At 48.1% G+C, this 18,625-nt stretch overlaps 1 protein-coding gene across 1 annotated transcript; it reads right to left on the bottom strand.

The window, feature by feature from the left end:
- Positions 1-2,676: 2,676 nt before the first annotated feature.
- acot8 (acyl-CoA thioesterase 8) lies at positions 2,677-18,340 on the bottom strand. Its single transcript, XM_029774205.1, has 6 exons — positions 17,979-18,340; positions 17,382-17,518; positions 11,814-12,039; positions 8,401-8,558; positions 4,837-5,028; positions 2,677-4,419 (listed from the first exon to the last, which is right to left on the bottom strand). The coding sequence occupies exons 1-6, from the start codon at positions 18,215-18,217 to the stop codon at positions 4,286-4,288; spliced, it is 1,086 nt and encodes a 361-aa protein (XP_029630065.1). The 5' UTR covers positions 18,218-18,340; the 3' UTR covers positions 2,677-4,285.
- Between the last annotated feature and the right edge of the window lie 285 nt (positions 18,341-18,625).

The following is an 18,625-nucleotide window of genomic DNA, read 5'->3' as shown; positions in this document are numbered from 1 at the left end:
GGAAGAGTCGGGTCCAGTTTGGAGTAGGAGGACCAGACACTGGTCTGTTCTATACCGTACCAGGAAGCGACGGATCCAGTTTGGAGTAGGAGGACCAGATACTGGTCTGTTCTATACCGTACCAGGAAGAGACGGATCCAGTTTGGAGTAGGAGGACCAGACACTGGTCTGTTCTATACCATACCAGGGAGAGACGGATCCAGTTTGGAGTAGGAGGACCAGACACTGGTCTGTTCTATACCGTACCAGGGAGAGACGGATCCAGTTTGGAGTAGGAGGACCAGACACTGGTCTGTTCTATACCGTACCAGGGAGAGACGGATCCAGTTTGGAGTAGGAGGACCAGATACTGGTCTGTTCTATACCGTACCAGGAAGAGACGGGTCCAGTTTGGAGTAGGAGGACCAGACACTGGTCTGTTCTATACCGTACCAGGGAGAGACGGGTCCAGTTTGGAGTAGGAGGACCAGACACTGGTCTGTTCTATACCGTACCAGGGAGAGACGGGTCCAGTTTGGAGTAGGAGGACCAGATACTGGTCTGTTCTATACCGTACCAGGGAGAGACGGATCCAGTTTGGAGTAGGAGGACCAGTCACTGGTCTTTACAATGAACACTGTTGATACAGCCGTTGCTGTCTGCTATGTTTTATAGATATCTTTCATACAGAACTTAACCTTTGTGAACTGTTCCTAAGATCTGTTGTTCGTCATGTACGTTGAGAGTGGTGGGTCTTGGGTATAAAATATCTTTGTACTTTTGTGTTGTCACTTTTTCAATGGTATCATTGAAGGTCAAGTGCTTTTGCAAAAGCATCTTAATTATTAAAGATGTAGTTTTAAGTATAACTGACTGGTGTGTGAAGTTTGTAACTCTCCTCATTTGTTAATGCAGAAATTAGCCACCACATGTTTCTGTTAATCAATACCAACTCATCACTGGTGTTGCTTCTGTTAATAATCAATACCAAACTCACCACTGGTGTTGCTCCTGTTAATAATCAATGCCAACTCACCACTGGTGTTGTTTCTGTTAATCAATACCAAACTCACCACTGGTGTTGCTTCTGTTAATAATCAATACCAAACTCACCACTGGTGTTCGTGGCCGAAAAGCTTTATTTTCATGCCATCTGACCACAGCACCGCCTGGAGTTTGATAAACGGCATTTTGCACTTGGATTGGAACCGGTGCTGTGATCAGATGACAAGAGAATAGAGCTTTTTGGCCAGGCACACCAGTGGTGGGTTTTACACCCCCAAGCGCTAATCAAAATCTATAAACAAATGGTTAATTGACCACAAAAATCAACATTTTGCAATGATTATAACGCAGTCTCCGGTCTTGAACACCATTGAAAACCTGCGGTTTGGATTGAAGAGAGCAGTCCATAAGCACAGATGAAGATCCCTCCCAATGTGTTCTCCAATCAGAATGGTCTATTCCTCCATACAGATTCTGATTGGAGAACACGTGTCCTCCAGTCTCATAAAAGATGTTAGAAAAAGGCTCAGCGTCACTATCCTCACAAGGGAAGGGTGCCAGAGTATTGAATATAGGAGAGGGTGCTGGAGTATTGAAAACAAGGGGAGGGTGCTGGAGTATTGAAAACAAGGGAAGGGTGCTAGAGTATTGAAAACAAGGGAAGGGTGCTGGAGTATTGAAAACAAGGGAAGGGTGCTGGAGTATTGAATACAAGGGGAGGGTGCTGGAGTATTGAATACAAGGGGAGGGTGCTGGAGTATTGAAAACAAGGGGAGGGTGCTGGAGTATTGAAAACAAGGGAAGGGTGCTAGAGTATTGAAAACAAGGGAAGGGTGCTGGAGTATTGAAAACAAGGGAAGGGTGCTAGAGTATTGAAAACAAGGGAAGGGTGCTGGAGTATTAAAAACAAGGGAAGGGTGCTGGAGTATTGAAAACAAGGGGAGGGTGCTGGAGTATTGAAAACAAGGGAAGGGTGCTGGAGTATTGAAAACAAGGGAAGGGTGCTGGAGTATTGAAAACAAGGGAAGGGTGCTGGAGTATTGAATACAAGGGGAGGGTGCTGGAGTATTGAAAACAAGGGAAGGGTGCTGGAGTATTGAAAACAAGGGAAGGGTGCTGGAGTATTGAAAACAAGGGAAGGGTGCTGGAGTATTGAAAACAAGGGAAGGGTGCTGGAGTATTGAAAACAAGGGAAGGGTGCTGGAGTATTGAATACAAGGGGAGGGTGCTGGAGTATTGAAAACAAGGGAAGGGTGCTGGAGTATTGAAAACAAGGGAAGGGTGCTGGAGTATTGAAAACAAGGGAAGGGTGCTGGAGTATTGAAAACAAGGGAAGGGTGCTGGAGTATTGAAAACAAGGGAAGGGTGCTGGAGTATTGAAAACAAGGGGAGGGTGCTGGAGTATTGAAAACAAGGGAAGGGTGCTGGAGTATTGAAAACAAGGAAAGGGTGCTGGAGTATTGAAAACAAGGGAAGGGTGCTGGAGTATTGAAAACAAGGGAAGGGTGCTGGAGTATTGAAAACAAGGGAAGGGTGCCGGAGTATTGAAAACAAGGGAAGAGTGCCGGAGTATTGAAAACAAGGGAAGGGTGCTGGAGTATTGAAAACAAGGGAAGGGTGCTGGAGTATTGAAAACAAGGGGAGGGTGCTGGAGTATTGAAAACAAGGGTGCCAATAATTTCAACCCCTATCTTTTTGAGATGTTTTATTACTTGTTAAACAAAATCTCTAGGATAAATTAACAATTTACATTTTTTTGCATACAATATAGTTCAATATTTCAATGATTTAATTCATACAGTCTTTGTCGCTCATCTTTATCAAGGGTGTCAATAATTACTGGACCTTCCTGTACATTCATGAAAATATATTAATTGTTCATATTTCAATAATTAATAAGGGAAGCTTATGGAACCACAATGGACACAACAAATAGAAACAACAATTATCAAATGCAATTACAAAATAATTTAAAATGGTAAAATAATTCAATATAAAAGAGTTAATACATATGGAAATCTTTATCTAGATTAGAAAATCTATTCGGTCAGAATCAACTCCTTCTAATCATCACCGCATGGTTCAGTAGATTGTAGATGCAGAAGTTATAGGCTGGGGATGAAGGCAGGGGATGAAGGCAGGGAATGAAGGCAGGGGATGAAGTCAGGGGATGAAGGTAGGGGATGAAGGCTGGGGATGAAGGCAGGGGATGAAGGCTGGGGATGAAGGCTGGGGATGAAGGCAGGGGATGAAGGCTGGGGATGAAGGCAGGGGATGAAGGCTGGGGATGAAGGCTGGGGATGAAGGCAGGGGATGAAGGCAGGGGATGAAGGCTGGGGATGAAGGCAGGGGATGAAGGCTGGGGATGAAGGCAGGGGATGAAGGCAGGGGATGAAGGCTGGGGATGAAGGCAGGGGATGAAGGCTGGGGATGAAGGCTGGGGATGAAGGCTGGGGATGAAGGCAGGGGATGAAGGCAGGGGATGAAGGCTGGGGATGAAGGCTGGGGATGAAGGCAGGGGATGAAGGCTGGGGATGAAGGCAGGGGATGAAGGCTGGGGATGAAGGCTGGGGATGAAGGCAGGGGATGAAGGCTGGGGACGAAGGCTGGGGACGAAGACTGGGGATGAAGGCTGGGGATGTAGGCTGAAGTTGTAGGCTAGGGATGATGTTGAACCGTTCATCAACACCCAGCAGGTGATGATTAACACACCGTGGCCACCAGCCGTTCATCAACACCCAGCAGGTGATCATTAACACACCGTGGCCACCAGCCGTTCATCAACACCCAGCAGGTGATCATTAACACACCATGGCCACCAGCCGTTCATCAAAACCCAGCAGGTGATACTAACACACCGTGGCCACTAGCCGTTCATCAGCACCCAGCAGGTGATCATTAACACACCGTGGCCACCAGCCGTTCATCAACACCCAGCAGGTGATCATTAACACACCGTGGCCACCAGCCGTTCATCAACACCCAGCAGGTGATCATTAACACACCGTGGCCACCAGCCGTTCATCAACACCCAGCAGGTGATCATTAACACACCGTGACCACCAGCCATTCGTCGGCAGGGTGTCTCTCTTCAGACAGGCAGCCCAATTCTGATTTTTTTCCCCACTAATTGGTCTTTTGACAAATTATATTAGCTTTGACAAATATATGTGAAGAGATCTGATGTGATTGGTCAAAAGACCAATTGGCGGAAAAGAGATCCTATTTGGGCTGCCTGTGTAAACGCAGCCAGTCTCCTGACTCTACATGGCTTCATCAGCCATTTAAAAGGTTGTCACGGTTATAGCTTGCTCTCGTTCGTCACGGCCTTGGTCGTCACGGCCTTGACCCTGAGTACCCCCTCCTGGGCACAGCTGGCAGCCAGCACCCCGTCTCTCCTCCACAGACGTCCCTGGACCAGCCCTCTGCTGCCCCCTGGTGGACACACACACACACACACACACACACACACACACACCGGTTAGCATGTGGGAAGACTAACACAGAGAACAAGTTGGAAGGTGAATGCTGCTGTCCGTAACTTTGCGTGTCCGCGTGCGTGAGAATATGTCTCTCTGTGTGTGAGTCCAGTGTGTGTGAGTCCAGTGTGTGTGTGTGTGTGTGTGTGTGTGAGTCCAGTGTGTGTGTGTGTGTGTGTGTGTGTGTGTGACTCCAGTGTGTGTGTGTGTGTGTGTGTGTGTGTGTGTGTGTGTGTGTGTGTGTGTGTGTGTGTGTGTGTGGATGTGTCCTGTGTGTGTGTGTGTGTGTGAGTCCAGTGTGTGTGTGGGTGAGTGGGTGTGTGTGTGTGTGTGTGTGTGAGTCCAGTGTGTGTGTGTGAGTGTGTGTCCATACCAGCCCAGGAGCTCTCAGTCTCGTAGAGCATCCATTCGTCTGCCCTGAAGGTGTTGTGGAACCACATGGCGTGATCCAGAGAGGCTAAGAAAGCGACCCGCTGCCCGGGGAAGGGCAGGAGAGCAGTGTCCAGGAACGAATAGTCTGACACATAGGCTGCCACACAGCAGTGGAGCTTCATATCACCTTTACCTGGAGTAACACACACAGCTTACTGCATCTCCCTCTGGCAGAGGGGTTAGAGCAGATCTGGTTAGAGCAGGGAGGGTTAGAGCAGAGGGGTTAGAGCAGGGAGGGTTAGAGCAGGGAGGGTTAAAGCAGGGAGGTTTAGAGCAGGGAGGGTTAAAGCAGGGCTGGTTAGAGCAGGGAGGGTTAGAGCAGGGAGGGTTAAAGCAGGGCTGGTTAGAGCAGGGCCGGTTAGAGCAGGGAGGTTTAGAGCAGGGCTGGTTAGAGCAGGGAGGGTTAGAGCAGGGAGGGTTAAAGCAGGGAGGGTTAAAGCAGGGCTGGTTAGAGCAGGGAGGGTTAGAGCAGGGAGGGTTAGAGCAGGGAGGGTTAGAGCAGGGAGGGTTAGAGCAGGGCTGGTTAGAGCAGGGAGGGTTAGAGCAGGGAGGGTTAGAGCAGGGAGGGTTAGAGCAGGGAGGGTTAGAGCAGGCCCGGTTAGAGCAGGGAGGGTTAGAGCAGGGAGGGTTAGAGCAGGGCCGGTTAGAGCAGGGAGGGTTAGAGCAGGGCTGGTTAGATCAGGGAGGGGTTAGAGCAGGGAGGGTTAGAGCAGGGCCGGTTAGAGCAGGGCGGGTTAGAGCAGGGAGGGTTAGAGCAGGGAGGGTTAGAGCAGGGCCGGTTAGAGCAGGGAGGGTTAGAGCAGGGAGGGTTAGAGCAGGGAGGGTTAGAGCAGGGAGGGTTAGAGCAGGGCTGGTTAGAGCAGGGAGGGTTAGAGCAGGGCTGGTTAGAGCAGGGAGGGTTAGAGCAGGGAGGGTTAGAGCAGGGCCGGTTAGAGCAGGGCCGGTTAGAGCAGGGCCGGTTAGAGCAGGGAGGGTTAGAGCAGGGCTGGTTAGAGCAGGGCTGGTTAGAGCAGGGCTGGTTAGAGCAGGGAGGGTTAGAGCAGGGCTGGTTAGAGCAGGGAGGGTTAGAGCAGGGAGGGTTAGAGCAGGGAGGGTTAGAGCAGGGCCGGTTAGAGCAGGAAGGGTTAGAGCAGGGAGGGTTAGAGCAGGGAGGGTTAGAGCAGGGAGGGTTAGAGCAGGGAGGGTTAGAGCAGGGAGGGTTAGAGCAGGGAGGGTTAGAGCAGGGCCGGTTAGAGCAGGGAGGGTTAGAGCAGGGAGGGTTAGAGCAGGGCCGGTTAGAGCAGGGAGGGTTAGAGCAGGGCTGGTTAGAGCAGGGAGGGTTAGAGCAGGGAGGGTTAGAGCAGGGAGGGTTAGAGCAGGGAGGGTTAAAGCAGGGCTGGTTAGAGCAGGGAGGGTTAGAGCAGGGAGGGTTAGAGCAGGGAGGGTTAGAGCAGGGAGGGTTAGAGCAGGGAGGGTTAGAGCAGGGAGGGTTAGAGCAGGGAGGGTTAGAGCAGGGAGGGTTAGAGCAGGGCCGGTTTAGAGCAGGGAGGGTTAGAGCAGGGAGGGTTAGAGCAGGGCTGGTTAGAGCAGGGAGGGTTAGAGCAGGGAGGGTTAGAGCAGGGAGGGTTAGAGCAGGGAGGGTTAGAGCAGGCCCGGTTAGAGCAGGGAGGGTTAGAGCAGGGAGGGTTAGAGCAGGGCCGGTTAGAGCAGGGAGGGTTAGAGCAGGGCTGGTTAGAGCAGGGAGGGTTAGAGCAGGGAGGGGTTAGAGCAGGGAGGGGTTAGAGCAGGGCCGGTTAGAGCAGGGAGGGTTAGAGCAGGGAGGGTTAGAGCAGGGCTGGTTAGAGCAGGGAGGGTTAGAGCAGGGAGGGTTAGAGCAGGGCCGGTTAGAGCAGGGCGGGTTAGAGCAGGGAGGGTTAGAGCAGGGAGGGTTAGAGCAGGGCTGGTTAGAGCAGGGAGGGTTAGAGCAGGGAGGGTTAGAGCAGGGAGGGTTAGAGCAGGGAGGGTTAGAGCAGGGCTGGTTAGAGCAGGGAGGGTTAAAGCAGGGAGGGTTAGAGCAGGGAGGGTTAGAGCAGGGAGGGTTAGAGCAGGGCCGGTTAGAGCAGGGAGGGTTAGAGCAGGGAGGGTTAGAGCAGGGAGGGTTAGAGCAGGGAGGGTTAGAGCAGGGAGGGTTAGAGCAGGGCCGGTTAGAGCAGGGCCGGTTAGAGCAGGGAGGGTTAGAGCAGGGCTGGTTAGAGCAGGGAGGGTTAGAGCAGGGAGGGTTAGAGCAGGGCGGGTTAGAGCAGGGAGGGTTAGAGCAGGGCTGGTTAGAGCAGGGAGGGTTAGAGCAGGGAGGGTTAGAGCAGGGAGGGTTAGAGCAGGGCCGGTTAGAGCAGGGCCGGTTAGAGCAGGGAGGGTTAGAGCAGGGCCGGTTAGAGCAGGGAGGGTTAGAGCAGGGAGGGTTAGAGCAGGGAGGGTTAGAGCAGGGCCGGTTAGAGCAGGGCCGGTTAGAGCAGGGAGGGTTAGAGCAGGGCTGGTTAGAGCAGGGAGGGTTAGAGCAGGGAGGGTTAGAGCAGGGCCGGTTAGAGCAGGGCGGGTTAGAGCAGGGCCGGTTAGAGCAGGGCGGGTTAGAGCAGTGAGGGTTAGAGCAGGGAGGGTTAGAGCAGGGAGGGTTAGAGCAGGGAGGGTTAGAGCAGGGAGGGTTAGAGCAGGGAGGGTTAGAGCAGGGCCGGTTAGAGCAGGGCCGGTTAGAGCAGGGCCGGTTAGAGCAGGGAGGGTTAGAGCAGGGAGGGTTAGAGCAGGGCTGGTTAGAGCATGGCTGGTTAGAGCAGGGAGGGTTAGAGCAGGGAGGGTTAGAGCAGGGCTGGTTAGAGCAGGGAGGGTTAGAGCAGGGAGGGTTAGAGCAGGGCCGGTTAGAGCAGGGAGGGTTAGAGCAGGGCCGGTTAGAGCAGGGAGGGTTAGAGCAGGGCCGGTTAGAGCAGGGAGGGTTAGAGCAGGGCCGGTTAGAGCAGGGAGGGTTAGAGCAGGGCTGGTTAGAGCAGGGAGGGTTAGAGCAGGGCCGGTTAGAGCAGGGAAGGTTAGAGCAGGGAAGGTTAGAGCAGGGAGGGTTAGAGCAGGGAGGATTAGAGCAGGGCCGGTTAGAGCAGGGAGGGTTAGAGCAGGGAGGGTTAGAGCAGGGCCGGTTAGAGCAGGGCCGGTTAGAGCAGGGCCGGTTAGAGCAGGGCTGGTTAGAGCAGGGAGGGTTAGAGCAGGGCCGGTTAGAGCAGGGCTGGTTAGAGCAGGGAGGGTTAGAGCAGGGCCGGTTAGAGCAGGGCTGGTTAGAGCAGGGAGGGTTAGAGCAGGACTGCCCAACTCTCTTTCTGCTGAGCTACCCTCCTGTAGATTCACTCCAACCCTAATTTGAATAATTAGCTGCTTAATTAGCTGCTTACCAATACCTGAACCAGGTACGGTCGGTTTAGGGTTGGACCGAAAACTACAGGACTGTAGATCTCCAGGGCGAGGGAAGGGCAGCCCTGCGTTAGAATCATACACAGACTCTGTATCTTACCGATGTAGCCTCTAGCACGCACCCAGTACAGCTTCTTGGGATCCATGGCAACGCGGCGGTAGAAGTCTGGAGGATTGACAGGTTTAATCTCTATGGGAACCTCGTCAGCTAGCAGCTTGTTCAGGCCCTGTTTGGCTTTCTCAGCCAAGTCTGGCTTACTGGAAAACACACACACACACACACACACACACACACACACACACACACACACACACACACACACACACACACACACACACACACACACACACACACACACACACACACACACACACACACACACACACACACACACACACACACAGAGAATGAAAGGATCAGTTCGGAGTGAACCCTTGGCATTGCTAGCCATGTCCTACCGACTGAGTTACACCGAAACCAGGACCATCATAAATAACCAACCAACTCAGCAGTTAATTATTGCCATGCATTACAGGGAAATAATGCACACTTCAGAATGCCATCGAAGCCAATCAGAAACTAATACTCAACAATTCCATGGTCATGAATTATAAAAGTGTCGGGCCACAGTGAGCAGGTCTTCAGGAGGGCAGTGTATTAACAGTAGTATAAATACGTTATAACAGTGTTATAAGGCGTTACAGTACGTGTTATAACAAATCTAATTGTATCGGTCGCATACACATACAGTATTTAGCAGATGCTATTGTGGGTGTATGCTTGTGTTCCTAGCTCCAACAGTGCGGTAATATCTAACAATTCACAACAATACACACACAACCTAAAGTCAAATAATGGAATTAAGAAATATATAAATATTAGGACGAGCAATGTCGGAGTCCGGATGTACTGTACGTATGTTTGTCTACATGTACAGAACCAGTCTGAGCACCGACTCATTCAAGGGTTTTTCTTTCTTTTTTACTATTTTCTACATTGTAGAATAATAGTGAAGACATCAACACTATGAAATAACACATATGGAATCATGTAGTAACCAAAAAAAGTATTTTATATTTGAGATTCTTCAAAGTAGCCACCCTTTGCCTTGATGACAGCTTTGCACAATCTTGGCATTCTCTCAACCAGCTTCACCTGGAATGCTTTTCCAACAGTCTTGAAGGAGTTCCCACATATGCTGAGCACTTGTTGGCTGCTTTTCCTTCACTCTGCGGTCCAACTCATCCCAAACCATCTCAATTGGGTTGAGGTCGGGTGACTGTGGAGGCCAGGTCATCTGATGCAGCACTCCATCACTCTCCTTCTTGGTCAAATAGCCCTTACACAGCCTGAAGGTGTGTTGGGTCATTGTCCTGTAGAAAAACAAATGATAGTCCCACTAAGCCCAAACCAGATGGCGTATCGCTGCAGAATGCTGTGGTAGCCATGCTGGTTAAGTGTGCCTTGAATTCTAAATAAATCACAGAAAGTGTCACCAGCATAGCACCCCTACACCATCACACCTCTTCCTCTATGCTTCACGGTGGGAACCACACATGCAGAGATCTCTGGTGGGAACCACACATGCAGAGATCTGAGTCTCACAAAGACACGCCGTTTGGAAACAAAAATCTCAAATTTGGACTCATTGTGTTTCTTGGACCAAGCAAGTCCCTTCTTATTGGTTTCCTTTTGTAGTTGTTTCTTTGCAGAACTTCCATGAAGGCCTGATTCACGCAGTCTCCTCTGAATAGTTGATGTTGAGATGTGTCTGTTACTTCAACTTCCTTGGGCTGCATTTTCTGAGGCTGGTAACTCTAATGAACTTATCCTCTGCAGCAGAGGTAACTCTGGGTCTACCTTTCCTGTGGCGGTCCTCATGAGAGCCTGTTTCATCATAGCGCTTGATGGTTTTTGCGACTGCACTTGAAGAAACTTTCAAAGTTCTTGACATTTTCCGGATTGACTGACCTTCATGTCTTAAAGTAATGATGGATTGTCGTTTCTCTTTGCTTATTTGAGCTGTTCTTGCCATAATATGGGCTTGGTCTTTAAAAAAAAAGCCTCAGTGGGGTTTGAAAACAGTGCCCCTTGTGTTCAGTGCCGGTATTACCAAATATCCCGGTATGGCACAAGGTCGGTATGAAGGTATGACAATCTGGGTGTCGCACAAGCCTAGTTCAAAGACATTCGCAGTTCATCCATTGAAGCCACTCCTATAATTCTGTGGACATTATTCAGATAATGCATGTCATAAAATGCCCAGTGCTTCAAGACAAGCTTCCTCTATTCTCTCTCGCTCTCTCCTCACCCTCAATTTCAGTTGCATGTTGGGCCCTACATTGTGACAGTACAGCGTGCATGTTATATATATATACAGTACAGCGTGCATGTTATATATATATATATATATATACAGTACAGCGTGCATGTTATATATATATATATATATATATACAGTACAGCGTGCATGTTATATATATATATATATACAGTACAGCGTGCATGTTATATATATATATATACAGTACAGCGTGCATGTTATATATATATATATATATATATACAGTACAGCGTGCATGTTATATATATATATATATACAGTACAGCGTGCATGTTATATATATATATATATACAGTACAGCGTGCATGTTATATATATATATATATATACAGTACAGCGTGCATGTTATATATACATACAGTACAGCGTGCATGTTATATATATATATATTCAGTACAGCGTGCATGTTATATATATATATATATATATATATATATATATATATATACAGTACAGCGTGCATGTTATATATATATACAGTACAGCGTGCATGTTATATATATATACAGTACAGCGTGCATGTTATATATATATATATACAGTACAGCGTGCATGTTATATATATATACAGTACAGCGTGCATGTTATATATATATATATACAGTACAGCGTGCATGTTATATATATATACAGTACTGCGTGCATGTTATATATATATACAGTACAGCGTGCATGTTATATATATATATATACAGTACAGCGTGCATGTTATATATATATACAGTACAGCGTGCATGTTATATATATATACAGTACAGCGTGCATGTTATATATATATATATATATATATATACAGTACAGCGTGCATGTTTGTCTTTCATTATGATTAAACCATGCTGTTACTGCAAAATACAAATTAGCTCTTAAAGACTTTCCTATACAGATTAAAATCGCTTACAGGCTCCACAGTAAGCCGCACTGATTGGTGAAGTAATTTAATGTTGAGCTAAAATAAAAAATAAATATACTATATATATATATATATTTCAGAGGTGTAAAAAGGAACATAAAGGAACGATATAAAATAACTTTTTTGTTTGTTTGAACGGTTCAGAACTTTATTTTGCTGGTCGGAAATGTGGAACGGAATGAAAAAGAACAGTGGTTCTGATCTGAACGAAAGGAAAATAATTGTGGTTCCAACCCCTGGTTATAACAGTGTTATTACCTGAGGTAGAACTGTATGAGCTCCTCCACCGTGAGCAGGTCTTCAGGAGGGGGGACCGAGGGCATGGTGAACTGGTGCTGCAGAGGAGAGGGCTGGTTACTGTGGAAGGAGGCCTGGCAGATGAGGATGGGCTGACCGTGTTGGATGGCCTTCACTGACCGTACGCTGAAACTACGACCGTCCCTGGTCCTCTCCACCTGGTACAGCACTGGCACCTTGGGGTCTCCTGGTACACAGGCCAGAGGAGAGAGGTAGGAGGGTATGTTAGGAGGGTTTAGGTCAGAGGTTATAGGTTAGGAGGGTTAGGGTCAGTGTTCCCTATAGGCTGCGCACCTCCTCCAGGCCTGCCGAGCCGAAGAAATGCCTAACGGAGATGCATGACATTGCACTTCAGTGAGTTCGCCCCTTTGCATGATACAATTCATTCAGAAAGTATTTACACCCCTTCACTTTTTCCACATTTTGTTACGTTTCAGCCTCATTGTTACGTTTCAGCCTCATTGTTACGTTTCAGCCTTATTGTTACGTTACAGCCTTAAAAAAAAGAATACAAATTATTATATTTTTTTTTTTAAACCCCTCATCAATCTACACACAATACCCAATAATGACAAAGCAAACAGCGTTTTGGTTTTTAAATGTTTGCAAATATATTAAAAATAAAAACTTGTCCCGAAGCCATTCCTGCTTTGTCTTGGTGCTTAAGGTCGTTGTCCTGTTGGAAGGTGATCCTTCGCCCCTATCTGGGGTCCTGAGCAGGTTTTCATCAAGAATCTCTCTGTACTTTGCTCCGTTCATCTTTCCCTGCCACTGAAAAACATCCCCACAGCATGATGCTGCCACCACCATGCTTCACCCTAGAGATGGTGCTTAGATTTCCTCCCGATGTGACGCTTGGCATTCCGGTCAAAAGAGTTCAATCTTTGTTTCATCAGAACAGAGAATATTGAGTGGCCCAGTCAGAGCCCGGACTTGAATCGAATCGAACATCTCTGGAGAGACCTGAAAATAGCTGTGCAGCGACGCTCCCCTTCTAACCTGACAGAGCTTGAGAGGATCTGCAGAGAAGAATGGGAGAAACTCCCCAAATACAGGTGTGCCAAGCTTGTAGCGTCATACCCAAGAAGACTCGAGGCTGTAATCGACTGTCATGGGGTATGGGGTAGTGTGTCATTATGGGGTATTGTATGTCGATTAATGAGGGGGGAAAAGGATGTAATAAATGTTTTGAATATGGCTGTAATGTAACAAAATGTTGAAAAAGTCAAGGGGTCTGAATACTTTCTGAATGCACTGTATGTTAGGAGAGTTAGGGTCATGGGTTATAAACTCACTAAAAAAAGAAACGTCCCTTTTTCAGGACCCTGTCTTTCAAAGATAATTCGTACAAATCCAAATAACTTCACAGATCTTCATTGTAAAGGGTTTAAACACTGTTTCCCATGCTTGTTCAATGAACCAATTAATGAACATGCACCTGTGGAATGGTCGTTAAGAAACTAACAGCTTACAGACAGTAGGCAATTAAGGTCACAGCTATGAAAACTTAGGACACTAAAGAGGCCTTTCTACTGACTCTGAAAAACACCAAAAGAAAGATGCCCAGGGTCCCTGCTCATCTGCGTGAACGTTCCTTAGGCATGTTGCAAGGAGGCATGAAGACTGCAGATGTGGCCAGCGCAATAAATTGTAATGTCCGTACTGTGAGACGCCTAAGACAGCGCTACAGGGAGACAGGATGGACAGCTGATCGTCCTCGCAGTGGCAGACCACATGTAACAACACCTGCACAGGATCGGTACAGCTGAACATCACACCTGTGGGACAGGTACAGGATGGCAACAACTGCCCGAGTTACACCAGGAACGCACAATCCCTCCATCAGTGCTCAGACTGTCCACAACAGGCTGAGAGAGGCTGGACTGAGGGCTTGTTAGCCTGTTGTAAGGCAGGTCCTCACCAGACATCTCCGGCAACAACGTCGCCTATGGGCACAAACCCACCGTCGCTGGACTAGACCGGACTGTCAAAAATTGCTCTTCACTGACGAGTCGCAATTTTGTCTCACCAGGGGTGATGGTCGGATTCGCGTTTATCATCGAAGGAATGAGCGTTACACCGAGGCCTGTACTCTGGAGCGGATTCGATTTGGAGGTGGAGGGTCCGTCATGGTCTGGGGCGGTGTGTCACAGCATCATCGGACTGAGCTTGTTGTCATTGCAGGCAATCTCAACGCTGTGCGTTACAGGGAAGACATCCTCCTCCCTCATGTGGTACCCTTCCTGCAGGCTCATCCTGACATGACCCTCCAGCATGACAATGCCACCAGCCACACTGCTCGTTCTGTGCGTGATTTCCTGCAAGACAGGAATGTCAGGGTTCTGCCATGGCAAGCGAGGAGCCCGGATCTCAATCCCATTGAGCACATCAGGGACCTGTTGGATCGGAGGGTGAGGGCTAGGGCCATTCCCCCCAGAAATGTACGGGAACTTGCATGTGCCTTGGTGGAAGAGTTGGGTAACATCAGTTTGCTGAAAATAAACACAGTTGACAGTGAGAGGACGTTTATTTTTTTGCTGAGTTTATGTTAGGAGAGTTAAGGTCAGGGGTTATATGATGGGAGAGTTGGGGTCAGGGGTTATATGATGGGAGAGTTAAGGTCAGGGTTATATGTTGGGATAGTTGGGGTCAGGGGTTATATGATGGGAGAGTTGGGGTCAGGGGTTATATGATGGGAGAGTTGGGGTCAGGGGTTATATGTTAGGAGAGTTGGGGTCAGGGGTTATATGTTAGGAGAATTGGGGTCAGGGGTTATATGATGGGAGAGTTGGGGTCAGGGGTTATATGTTAGGAGAGTTGGGGTCAGGGGTTATATGATGGGATAGTTGGGGTCAGGGGTTATATGATGGGAGAATTGGGGTCAGGGGTTATATGATGGGAGAGTTGGGGTCAGGGGTTATATGTTAGGAGAGTTGGGGTCAGGGGTTATATGTTAGGAGAATTGGGGTCAGGGGTTATATGATGGGAGAGTTGGGGTCAGGGGTTATATGTTAGGAGAGTTGGGGTCAGGGGTTATATGATGGGATAGTTGGGGTCAGGGGTTATATGATGGGAGAATTGGGGTCAGGGGTTATATGATCGGAGAGTTAAGGTCAGGGGTTATATGATGGGAGAGTTAAGGTCAGGGGTTATATGATGGCAGAGTTGGGGTCAGGGGTTATATGTTAGGAGAGTTGGGGTCAGGGGTTATATGATGGGAGAGTTGGGGTCAGGGGTTATATGATGGGAGAGTTAAGGTCAGGGGTTATATGATGGGAGAGTTAAGGTCAGGGGTTATATGATGGGAGAGTTGGGGTCAGGGGTTATATGATGGGAGAGTTGGGGTCAGGGGTTATATGTTAGGAGAGTTGGGGTCAGGGGTTATATGACGGGAGAGTTGGGGTCAGGGGTTATATGATGGGAGAGTTGGGGTCAGGGGTTATATGATGGGAGAGTTGGGGTCAGGGGTTATATGATGGGATAGTTGGGGTCAGGGGTTATATGATGGGAGAGTTGGGGTCAGGAGTTATATGTTAGGATAGTTAAGGTCAAGGTGAGGAGCAGGAAGGCTAAGGGTCAGGTGTTAAACGGGACCTCTCCAGCTGGAACACGGGCCAGAGGGGAGCATAAGAGTTAGTAGCAGGGTTAGTAGTCAGTATAGGGTAGGTTAGTTGGAGCAGGGCAAATTCAATCAGGCTAATTCAATCAGGCTCATTCAATCAGGCTCATTCAATCTGGACCTTGACTGTATAATCTGTGGCATGTTGTGGTAATGTTTATTTATTTTATTTCACCTTTATTTAACCAGGTATTTATATATTGTAGGCAAGTTGAGAACAAGTTCTCATTTACAACTGCAACCCGGCCAAGATAAAGCAAAGCAGTTCGACAACATACAAAAACACAGAGTTACACATGGAGTAAAACAAATATACAGTCAATAATACAGTAGAAAAATAAGTCTATATACAATGTGAGCAAATGAGGTGAGATAAGGGAGGTAAAGGCAAAAAAGGCCATGGTGGCGAAGTAAATACAATATAGCAAGTAAAACACTGGAATGGTAGATTTGTAGTGGAAGAAAGTGCAAAGTAGAAATAGAAATAATGGGGTACAAAGGAGCAAAATAAATAAATAAATACAGTAGGGGAAGAGGTAGTTGTTTGGGCTAAATTATAGATGGGCTATGTACAGGTGCAGTGATCTGTGAGCTGCTCTGACAGCTGGTGCTTAAAGCTAGTGAGGGAGATAAGTGTTTCCAGTTTCAGAGATTTTTGTAGTTTGTTCCAGTCATTGGCAGCAGAGAACTGGAAGGAGAGACGGCCAAAGGAGAAATTGGCTTTGGGGGTGACCAGAGAGATATACCTTCTGGAGTGCGTGCTACAGGTGGGTGTTGCTATGGTGACCAGTGAGCTGAGATAAGGGGGGACTTTACCTAGCAGGGTCTTGTAGATGACCTGGAGCCAGCGGGTTTGGCGACGAATATGTAGCGAGGGCCAGCCAACGAGAGCATACAGGTCACAGTGGTGGGTAGTATATGGGGCTTTGGTGACAAAACGGATGGCACTGTGATAGACTGCATCCAGTTTATTGAGTAGTGTATTGGAGGCTAATTTGTAAATGACATCGCCGAAGTCGAGGATCGGTAGGATGGTCAGTTTTACTAGGGTATGTTTGGCAGCACGAGTGAAGGAGGCTTTGTTGCGAAATAGGAAGCCGATTCTAGATTTAATTTTGGATTGGAGATGCTTAATGTGAGTCTGAAAGGAGAGTTTACAGTCTAACCAGACACCTAGGTATTTGTAGTTGTCCACATATTCTAAGTCAGAACCGTCCAGAGTAGTGATGCTGGACGGGCGGGCAGGTGGGTGCGGGCAGCGATCGGTCGAAGAGCATGCATTTAGTTTTACTTGTATTTAAGAGCAGTTGGTGGCCACGGAAGGAGAGATGTATGGCATTGAAGCTCGTCTGGAGGCTAGTTAAACATAGTGTCCAAAGAAGGGCCAGAAGTATACAAAATGGTGTCGTCTGCGTAGAGGTGGATCAGAGACCCACCAGCAGCAAGAGCAATGTTGACTGAAGGTCAGTTCCTCACTGGCCCCATAAAAAGTTACTGTTCGATCAATGACATTTATAATGGCCTTGTTACATCAGCAGATGTTACAAAGTGCTTATACAGAAACCAGTCTAAAACCCAAACAGCAAGCAATGCAGCAGCATCTGTTATCTGTATAACCTGTGGGGTGTTGCGGTAATGCTATGGTAGAGTTGTGGTAATGTTGTAATATTGCGGTAATGGTAATGCTATGGTAGAGTTGTGGTAATGTTGTAATATTATGGTAATGGTAATGCTATGGTAGAGTTGTGGTAATGTTGTAATATTATGGTAATGGTAATGCTATGGTAGAGTTGTGGTAATGTTGTAATATTATGGTAATGGTAATGCTATGGTAGAGTTGTGGTAATGTTGTAATATTGCAGTAATGCTATGGTAGTGTTGTGGTATTGTTGACAATGTCAGCTCCTTACCTGCCCGTACAAAGTAGCAGTGGAGAGAGTGAGCCAAAACGTTTTCCCTGACGGACTCTGCTGCAGCCACCAGGGCCTGGCCAATGATCTGACCCCCAAACAGACGACGGGTACGGGGCACCCAGTGGTGAGTCCCTCTGAAACGCGGTACACACACACACACACACACACGCGCGCGCACACACACACACACACACAGAAACACACACACACCCGCACGCGCGCACACACACACACACACACACACACACACACACAACCAGAATTTCCCAGATGAGGGAGCACAAGTTTATACTGAGTTGCATCACAATTAAAACTTGACATTGCCATAGTACAACTAAACAACGAGAGGTAAATGTCGAGCAGTAGCTAGCTAGCTGTACTGATCTGTTAATAGTAGACCAAAGGTGAGTGTTGGGCAGGCTAACAGTCTGCTAACAGTATGCTAACAGTATGCTACCAATATAATACCAATATGATACCAGTATGCTAACAGTATGCTAACAATATGCTAACAGTATGCTAACAGTATGCTAACAGTATGCTAGTATGCTACCAGTATGCTAACAGTATGCTAGTATGCTAACAGTCGGCTACCTGTACAGATCTACCTCCAGCTTCTCTAGGTTAAGAACGCTGGTGACCAGAACACTTCGGAGGTCTGGCGGCACCGCCGCAGCAGCGCCAGGAGGCACCGCGGAGTGCGACCTGTCTTCCGATGTTTCACCACTCACTTTCTCTGACATGTTTCTCTGCCCGGTTTCTACTTCTTGTTGAATTCTTACTCTACTCTCCAAGCATGTTGGCAAACTAGAATAATTACGCGTTACCGCCATCTACTGGGTGTGCAGTATGTAATGGAGTGGGGCCTCCAGCTACTGGGTGTGCAGTATGTAATGGAGTGGGGCCTCCAGCTACTGGGTGTGCAGTATGTAATGGAGTAGGGCCACCAGCTACTGGGTGTGCAGTATGTTATGGAGTAGGGCCACCATCTACTGGGTGTGCAGTATGTAATGGAGTGGGGCCACCATCTACTGGGTGTGCAGTATGTAATGGAGTGGGGCCGCCATCTACTGGGTGTGCAGTATGTAATGGAGTGGGGCCTCCAGCTACTGGGTGTGCAGTATGTAATGGAGTGGGGCCGCCAGCTACTGGGTGTGCAGTATGTAATGGAGTAGGGCCACCAGCTACTGGGTGTGCAGTATGTAATGGAGTAGGGCCACCAGCTACTGGGTGTGCAGTAT

This window comes from Salmo trutta, chromosome 14 (assembly GCF_901001165.1).
Source record: "Salmo trutta chromosome 14, fSalTru1.1, whole genome shotgun sequence".
NCBI classification, from domain to species: domain Eukaryota; kingdom Metazoa; phylum Chordata; class Actinopteri; order Salmoniformes; family Salmonidae; genus Salmo; species Salmo trutta.
The sequence above is the reverse complement of the archived record's forward strand: the minus strand, read 5'-3'. Positions and strand labels throughout refer to the sequence as shown.

Bases quoted from the DNA above. Each gene is read 5' to 3' on its own strand.
- acot8 (XM_029774205.1), bottom strand. From the start codon at position 18,217: ATGGCGGTAACGCGTAATTATTCTAGTTTGCCAACATGCTTGGAGAGT. The intron at 17,519-17,978 runs GTAGCCGACTGT...ACCGCGTTTCAG, and splicing joins CTGGAGGTAGATCTGTACAG to AGGGACTCACCACTGGGTGC. The intron at 8,559-11,813 runs GTAATAACACTG...TGTGTTTTCCAG, and splicing joins CTCATACAGTTCTACCTCAG to TAAGCCAGACTTGGCTGAGA.